Source organism: Zerene cesonia, chromosome 6, assembly GCF_012273895.1.
Source record: "Zerene cesonia ecotype Mississippi chromosome 6, Zerene_cesonia_1.1, whole genome shotgun sequence".
Lineage (NCBI taxonomy): Eukaryota > Metazoa > Arthropoda > Insecta > Lepidoptera > Pieridae > Zerene > Zerene cesonia.
In genome coordinates, this window is record NC_052107.1 from 3077023 (window position 1) to 3087050 (window position 10028).

General features: G+C 31.3%; 1 protein-coding gene across 2 annotated transcripts in view; it reads left to right on the forward strand.

The window, feature by feature from the left end:
• The first annotated feature begins 3044 nt into the window (after positions 1-3044).
• LOC119840546 (tachykinin-like peptides receptor 99D) overlaps positions 3045-10028 on the forward strand; it is a 13496-nt gene continuing 6512 nt past the window's right edge. For both annotated transcript variants that reach the window (XM_038367229.1, XM_038367230.1), the window contains exons 1-3: positions 3045-3179; positions 5979-6132; positions 7755-7929. In XM_038367229.1, coding sequence (XP_038223157.1) covers positions 3051-3179; positions 5979-6132; positions 7755-7929 — 458 coding nt within the window. In that variant the 5' untranslated portion in view covers positions 3045-3050. The remainder of the gene's footprint in view (positions 3180-5978; positions 6133-7754; positions 7930-10028) is intronic.

Genomic DNA, 10028 nt, shown 5'->3' on the forward strand with positions numbered 1-10028 from the left:
CAAGTAGATTAATAAATAAATATTGTTATCAAAATTTGATTAAAACTTCTTGGGGCTTGACCATGAGTGTGTGAGCCACCTGGCTCTCTGCGGAAAATAATACAGTCACGTAATTTTTTTCAAATATCAATAATCAATATTGTATCCATTCCATTTACTTTGTCCATTAATTATAGCATTATACGACTGATTATATTAGAATTAACAGGGGAGCCCATTAACGTTTCGTTATTCCGCCCTTGACTGACCATCACACAATTAATTAGACATTATAATTGATCAATTATTTGTGACAATGACAATGATGTATGAATATTACTATGGCAAATTGGATATTCACAATATGAATGCATCGCGGGACCACGGTTGGACAATTCCAGTATCTAAATATTATATTATATGCACCTACAATAGAAATGAAACTACTAATAATACTAAAGGAATAAATCTACAGATGAGGTTATTAAAAAGATACATGTCAATATTAAAAAGAAATAACATTAAACATTTCAAACAGCGAATAGCATACACAAAGCGCGTCTACATAAAATGCTACCTAAAACAGGATGATAAACCTTCTATATTGTAACTATCGTCAATGGTATTTGCAGCCAACGCCAAATAGTGAAATTTTTTGCAAATTTTCCGAGACCTTGGTTCACATTATTGCATGTTTCGTAGCGGCCTTCACTATTTACCACAATAAAATATAGCCTATGACACTTACAAATTTGATTCTTTATTGGTCGGCGTCAGCGGTCACTATCCGCTGTTCTTATAATTTAGTCTTCTCATCCTCTAATTTGTCTTCCTTTGGCATACCAGAACATCAACGCCTGGTTCCATTACTCATTTCCATTAATTTTATCGTGATATATCTTATTATATCCATGTTTTGCCTATCACATCTATTTTACCATAAAAGCCTGTTCTCAATACAGTGACGAAATGGTTGACACAACCAGATTCGACTTTTGACGAGGGAACTCCTAAATATTGATACGTGCATGCAATTTGAAAAAGTTTGAAAATGGTTGTGCGTTAAAATTAAGTAAGATTAATAAGCGTAATAAGAAAATAAGCGTAAGATTAATTGTTTTTTAAAATAAGTAATTAAAGCGATTTCATAACCACAAGGTAGCACTCAAAAGTGAAAAATGAATAATTTTTAATAAGAAATATCTAAATATCCGATCTAAATATCCGATATCTAGGTATAGGATTAAAACAGTAACGAATAAATCGAGGATTTACGCTATTTGGGATTCAAATGAGTACTCCCATGTTACTGTCGCCTGGAATTTCCATTATCTAACATAATTTAACGTCAGGAATAAACAAAATAAGGAATTCATACAAGATGGTCTAAATTTTATTCCCCAAACAATTTTTACCTGCTTCAATTCGGTGACAATACAATAATTTTATGAGCTTATCTTATTATACGAATTAGGATTGCCAGGATTAAATAATTTCTTTAGAAATACTCTGTATAAGAGTTAGTTTATTTTAAATGTATTTCGGTAAGCGTGTTTTTTCACTTTTTCAATCCATATTAATTACTGTCTCACTTTGTCGGCTTAATATTACAAAAAAACCTTGCCCGTGCAAAGTACAAAAAATGCATACAAAAAATGCATACAAAAAATTTTGCAGTGCTAAATTTAAAACCTTTCTTAAAAATGTGTTAATTCATTAATGAATATATGAAACATGGAAATCCATGGAATATTGTCGCTTAAGGACTAGTTCTTTGGCATTATTGTAATGTAAATATTACCTATGTAGAATTAAAATGTAAAATTGACAAGATTTTAAAGCAGCAACTACAGAGTTTCTTGTCGGCTCTTCTCTGTAACTGAATCTGCTTTTCGAATCGGTGGTCAATGTTAAAATTATTTTATAACGATTCAAAAGTGCTTCTATAAGAAGTCTAATTTAATAAATAAATGTTTACTACTAAACTACTCGTATTTTAAACTAGCTGCGCCCCGCGGTTTCACCTGCGTAGTCTGTATCCCGTAGGAATATCGGGATAAAAAGTTGCATATGTGTAATTCCACTTGTCCAGCTATCTGCGTACCAAATTTAATTGCAATCGGTTCAGTAGATTTTGCGTGAAAAACTAACAAACTAACACATACACAAACATCCATCCTCACGAACTTTTTAATATTAGTAGGAATAAAAATAAAATATGATGCCGCTTCCAAAAAGTAAAAGAAGCTAATTCAAGACGAAGTCATACCAACAAAAACATATACTATGACTTTTTTTTTATTTTTTTAAGGCAGTTTATTTTTCGCCGAAAAAGTGCATTTTCTTAAAGACTGACTGACTGAAAACTGATTGTACGTTGCAGACTTATTACGTTAATGGTAACGCTATGTGGATATTGTAAATGATTTACATTAACAGACATTTACAAGGGCGTTGCTAATATTAGAATACCACATATCAGATACTGACTAATGGTTTCTTTTAGTGTTTAGTTGTGATTTTGTTGATTCTTCGAATATATAGAACCTACAGAATTCATTATATGCTGTTATATGTATGTTACGATTGTTTCATTATTTCTGTGAAAAAAACAAACAGTTTTATGTTAGAATAAATCGTTATTTAGGTAGGGGATGAAAATTAAACAAATAGTGGGTAGCTACGTTAAATAGAACCAACACTTTATATTTTATTCACAGCATTGCATTGCCTGAATTAGAAAATGAATACACTGACTACATAATATTATTGTATACATTTTAGTGTGCTGTGAATTTCAAAGATCAAATTTTGCACAAGTCGAAATTTTATATGAATGTTACTGCGATATTCCAACTATACATACCAAGTAGTCTAGTAAAAATAAGTTTTGTTCATAACCTATTTCTTATTTCAAAAACTGTAAACCGTCGGGAAAACATACCGTTTCAACAGTACAATCGCCTTTTTATAATTAGAGAGAGAAAAAAACAATACAATGGCGTGATCTAGCAAATATTGAAGAGTATTATATAACCATTAACGTTTTTGTCGACAGGTGTGGTGCGAGGATGCTAGACGATCTCGGTCCAACTACGGCATCCAACTGGAGCTCGACTTTGGGTACACAAGACTTCTACATTACATTCTACGATGAAATCAAAAAGCAATACATTAACCATACAAATAATATGACGCAGGTATGATGGTGTTTTTTTCGAATAACGTTCAACAATTCGCTTAACTATTTTAGATTAACTTCTTGTGATAGTTTTCTGAAGTAATATTTGTATAATTAGAAACACTACCATCAGCCTACAAAATAGCTTTTAAACATGACCAAAAACATTCAGAACTCAAATTCTTATAAATCATATTAAATACATATAACATTTATATCATATGTCTGAAATTTGCTTCTTTCTAGAAAGTTATTTTATTTTAATGCGTCAAACTCGATGTGCAGCTGTTGTTTTGTCACCAGCCAGATTTTACTTCCTTGAACTATAAAAATTGTGAAAAAATTTTAATGTATCTGTGTTGGCCAGCTGTTTTGCTGCGTACAATTCTACGGGTAATTTATAAACATCAAACACACCACACATTTAACTCTCAATTAAATGTATTTCACTGTGATAAATTAGATCACATGAAGATTTCGAAATCACTTCAAAGTCCCAAAATTTGGGATGAATAGGTATATTTTTGTAAGGATTCAATTCATATGCTGCGTAATACAAGTATTATATTATCTGTGGTAATGTAATAGAAGAATGTCAAATAATTTTATTATGAACTAGATGCGCCCCGCGGTTTCACCCGGGTAAGTCCGTATTCCGTAGGAATATCGGGATAAAAAGTTGCCGATATGTTATTCCAGTTTTCCAGCTGTCTACGTAACAAATTTCATTGCAATCGGTCATTACTTTTTGCGAAAGAGCAACAAACACACACACATCCTTGGCATTTATAATATTAGTAGGATTAAAGCAGGTTAACATTACGATAACTGGCTTTTATTACCAACTACCTATCAGGGCTATATACCTTTTAGTCAGTGCATATTTGAGAAGCTTTCATTGCTCTCGTTTTATTATTATTATGATTGTGGCATATTTTATTCAGATTGTGGTAAACACATGGCTAACCTTCAATTCGTCCAATTATATCCACGAATTCTTAATGACGTAGCAAACATATTTTTTTAAATGATAATTTACTTCATTTGCCTTAACGAAAATACTAAAGAGAATAACATAAAAGAGGCGAGAGCTAATTATGAAAGCATAAAAGTATTATACTAATTAGTAGCAACAAAAGCACTTGAATCGACGCTTTCAGCCAAGCGCAGCTTCTGACAACACATTTTGATTTTATTGCAAAATGTTATTCAGAATATCGAAGCCTTTACACATTTACCCCTAGTAGATATGTTTGATTAATTATTATAATAGTTATATTGTATACTAGAAGCTCATCCTCCACAAGGAACCTTGATATCAAGGTTCATGTTTTATCCCAAGGAAAGATTTAATTGGAATAAAAGTATCCTATAAGTCAAGCCAGTTCATGCCCTGTCTGTATTCCACATTTTAACAAAATCTGTTGAGTAGTTTCATCGTGACAAACAAACATCCAAACAAGCAAACTTTCACATTATGATATTAGTGTGATTATAATATAACTTAACACCAAAGAAGGAAGGAGTAGAGAAGAGAGTCACGTAATAATTGTATGGTTTAGGAATATTTTCATTATTTATATTATGAAATATTCATTTCAATAAATGTATGGAATTAATAGAATAAGGTGCGCTTTATAATAAAGCGCAGTACTCGTATTCACAAACGATTCTACAAAAGCTTTTCGATACGCGAGCGATCTTTTCAAATTTGTATATTAGATTTAAACTGGTACCCGATTGAAATGTTTAGTCAATAAGAATAGGAATTAGCTTAGAAATTGAATCTTAGGCTTTCCCTTTAATCTGCACTCCACCTAATTCAGAGACGAATTCACAATTCCAAAGGAAATATTAATTAGCAGTAATAGCCACTCTTCTTGTTTGGCGATTTGCGAAATTCATTGATGTGCTTGATGTGGGTCAATGAGTAATTTATTCCATACAAATGTTGATATTTAATTAACAGCAAATAAAACGCTTACAGCGGCAGACGGCAGACCGCCCGGTCCGCAAGATTTCACGTCACAATTCGAATGAATTATCCTTGACTCTTACGAATTTGTCTTAGTACAGTATACAAGTTACAACTGTCGGTATTAACTATTTAACTATACTATCAAACTTTCTAGTATCCGTAAAATTGGCCATCAATAAAATAAATAGGTATTTTTAGCTTACAAATGGACACATACGTACTTATTAGTGTTGTTATATAAAATAGCTCTTCACATACATTATTTCTGACTTACTATAATAAAAACAAAGAAGTATTAATCTTGCATGGTAAACTATACAGTAAACTTACATCATATGTAATGTTGTTGGAATACGCTTGTGGTGTGTGTTAATTAATAAATTGTTAATTAGGCGATGTTACTTCTATGCGGAGTTTAAACAGGTATTATTATAAAATGTACTTACATTCTTGTTTGCATACACTGATAAATTATTCATTTTAAGACAAACATTATGGTTGTAGATAAAATGTTTTGTTAGTAATTATGTCTATAGTATCACTATAACTGAAATGTTATTACTTATTTACGTGTAATTACAAGATCAATATTCACTTGGAGATATTATCTTTCACACTGCCATGTACCATGTACGTGGAACTTCTGTACGATCCCTGGTGGAGACTAACAAAAAAATAAAGTAATAGAATACTGCCAACAAAGAAAATTGAATAGAAAAATTGTACAGAGAAATAAGAGTAAACAGATCTGCCCTACTGGGATGCGGGACCTCAATTTTTATGTATTATGCATATCAAATGTATTTCAGTACATTCTATAGAAAATATTATTTGTTTTAGGTCTACCAATCGTTCATACTACCATGGTGGCGACAAATACTATGGACGGTACTATTTGCGGGTATGGTAGTCGTTTCTACTGTTGGAAACCTCGTCGTCATATGGATAGTACTAGCCAATAAGCGGATGAGGAGCGTGACAAACTATTTTCTAGGTAATTACTCTTTGTAACTGAAAATAAATTTACTAACAAATATTTACGGAACCTGTTCTACATATGATATGGACAGAGTTACACCCAGAACGATATTATTTATATAACCGTTACCTATATTATATGAATCGACACTCAACAATAATTGGATGTTAGTTGCAATTTACCGGAGCTATTATAGCACAGTTAACTATTACTAGACTCGTGAACAAGGCTTTTTTAACTACTTTAGACCAATATATAACTTCTTATACGTATTATTGCGTTGCATTTAATAACATGTTCCATATAACATATAAACCGCTGCGAAGTAAAGAAAGTATTGCGCTAGGAAATTAGATAAAAATGGTTGTGTCACCAAATAGAAATAATTGGTCACAAAGTAGTAATTGAAACTCCGAGTATAATACATTTTTTTATACATAATAAGTTATTTTTGCCGTAACCTCGCATGTATTTTATGATTGAATTTGTTTCAGCAAGCGATTAGTTGAGTTCATTTTAAAGGATAAAGAAAAACAAAGATAACAAGTTGAAATTCCTGAAAGCAAAAATTTTATCACCAATATGTTGCGTACAATATATAGATGGCTTTTTTGAAAAATTTTGTGCATTCTTTAATTAGTATCTGCTTACTATTATTATTTGAAAAGAAAATAAATATTTTACGGTTAATTTATTTAGATTTCAAATGTACAACTGACAAGGTTCAGGGTACCTCTAGTATGATAATCTCGGGTGATTTATCCCTTTTTTCTTACAGTGGTAAATTGTCGTAGAATTTTACCTTATATAAAATAAATATTAAATTATCTCACACGTGTATTAAAGGTTAAGTAGCGCCATTCATAAATAAAAGCTAAATTAAAGGAAGGCTAGGTACAATAGTTCTTCAATAATTTTATTCTGTGACTAGGTACCTTCTATAATATAATTTGTGTCTGTCTATATCAATATGAATATCGTCTATCAATAATATTTATATCTATGATGTTGTTCGTTGAGTACATACTACCCAAGTCAATGTATTAGTTAGTTGATATATATTTATTTGATTATATCGGTTTCAAACTAAGGAATATTGTCGAACAATATATTCCTATTAAATGTATATGGAAAAGGATTGATAATTAAATTTTGTATGGATACTCGAGTGTCAAGCAAGTCAATGTTATGCTGCGGTATTGTACCGCAACCCAAAGTTTTCATAATATTCGTTTAGTAGTGCGTTGCTGGGCCTTTCGAAAATACATTTTAATGAAATTAAAAATGCCATTCGGCCCAAACAAGTTGAATTATGAAATACTAAATTGGCATTTAAAAGACATTTCTAAGCTGTAAAGCAACAATTTTTTATTACATTCTTTACTTCTTTGTCATATTTACTTTGTTTCAGATTAGAATTAAAGTACGAATTTTTGTCCTTCATAAGCCAAGAATTAGCACTAAATTAAAAGCGTAATTTTATTATATTGTTTCTAAAACTTTTCAGACACCCACTGTCCATTATCAACACTGTTCGACAGATTCGATATTATCGTATTAAATTTCATACTAATAATGTAAAATGATTTTTTTAGAAAAATGTCTCTTATTACGACTAAAGAAGGTTTTCATTTCAGTGAACCTCTCCATAGCCGATACAATGATGTCCACACTCAATGTGACCTTTAACTTCACGTACATGCTATATTCCGATTGGCCATTCGGACACTTCTACTGCAAATTTTGCCAATTCATAGCCGTACTGAGCATATCGGCCTCTGTTTTCACCCTCATGGCGATAAGTATCGATCGGTGAGTAAAAGATTCATATTTTTATTGTTTCCGTGCTTTGAAGCTGATTTCTGTTCTATCGTTTAGGATTTAACTGCATTACATATAACTAGCTTTCCGCTAGTGGCTTCGACTGCGCAGTAACAGGAAAACTAACATAGTAACTATTGCCGTGGGATTACAAAACTATACTATTTCTTTTCGCAGGTCTCAAACTATCTTTGTACCAACTCTCATCCAAATTGATTCTGGGGTTTAGTCGTAAAGAAACAGTCAGACAGACCAACAGACTGACAGACAGAGTTACTTTCATATCTATACTACAACGGGCAAAGCCGGGGCGGACCGCTAGTTGTTATATTAGTAGGGATCTGCATTATGCTTTAATAAGTTTCTGTAAGTTGTTACTTGAGAAATGCAGAAAAATTATAAAAAAGAGAATCAAATTATACGAAAATAAAATACACGAGGATAAATAACATTAAAATCAAACTGCTATAATATGCTGCTATCGATTTATGTGAAAATTTTCTTTTATATTATATAAATACCAAAAAATGTAAACTGATTATTATCTATTGTGTTTATAGACTGCGTCTATAAAGTATGAAATTCCAGACAATGTGAGCACAATACCTGGCTGACAAAGAAGCCTCGATAAGAGCACGTCCTAATATCAAAATCGATCGATTTAACAAACATGTCAATCGCCTTTTCTACAAAAGATATTTTCAATTAAGATGAACATCTGTCAGCCCCTGTAACGTGATTTCCTCTAATAAGATCTTAAATCATAACGACCGCTACGACAAAGGTATTTAATTTCATACCAAAAAGTCTACAATGTTGGCCTTAGATCTACATTAAAAGAAGATTAGGGAAAAATGCCAAAGTGTATAAAAGCGGCTGGAACAAATTGATGTTCTTAAAACAATTTAGGAATTAATTAGGCGAATGAAAGCACAAAGCCACTTCTGACTTCGATGAAACAAAGTTTTTGAATTGAGTATAAATGGCATTTGAAATGTGATATTTTATTGGATTGACATTTTCAACACTTCTTTTTATAAGTGTTGACTGTTCTTAAGTTTTGATGTTTAGAGTAAACTTTGGCTGTTTATGATTCTGACCGGTTTTAAATATAGTATTTTCTTGTGTGTAACGGTTTTAAATAATTCAAATTATAAAAAAAAATTAGATGATTAACGTGTGTTTATTTTGTATTAAAGGAAGTTCTCTGAAAAATGTTGTTTCTGTTACCAGCCTCTGAATTTCATAATTGGTACCATCATAAATTTAATACCATTTTCGACACATTTAACAGACGATGGTCCGTTCTAATGACAAGTTTCGCTTGACCACAATTGCTTCGTCATTCTACATGTTGTGTTGCCCAACTTTATGATATTTCGTGATTTAGGGACTAACAAGAAAAAGCTTGTTTCTTTCTAAAAGAAAAAGTAAATAGTGATTCATACCGTGTAATACGTTTGTAATAATTGAAAATTCTTATTGAATCAGTTCTGTAATACTTGACGGTTCTTTATCAGATCATTTTCATGTAACACTAGTGGTAGGTCTACGTAGTATAGATCTAATTACATTATATTTTAAAATTTGTCACAAAGAACAAAGAACAAAGACAATTATTTTTGTGTACTTACACTGCGATCATTGTTAAATAATCTTAGTACTCAGAAAGCTAATAGAGTTTACATAACATAATTTTGATGTTATATTACTTACTATATAGATAAAGCTACAATTAAGTGAATCTATAATCGATTCAAATCAAAATTAAATGTTGTTTATAACATATCAATTATCTTTATTCAAGAATGTTGTAGTTTTGCGAGTATATTAAGTGCGATTCAGTGAATAATTCGCGAGGCCATAGACCGCAGGCAATTTATTACTCGATTTTCATCCCCCAGGATTGCATCGTTTGTTAAATTAGTGTTCTATGAATACTAAAGCTTAATGTTTTAATATTCCTAGTCTATATTATTTTGACTGTAGGTACTGTACGTACTATATTAGTCGTATATATTTGTCTACCTTTACATTGCCCTTTCCAGACACCTACGTGAATATTAAAAGCATTCTATTACTTTGCACGT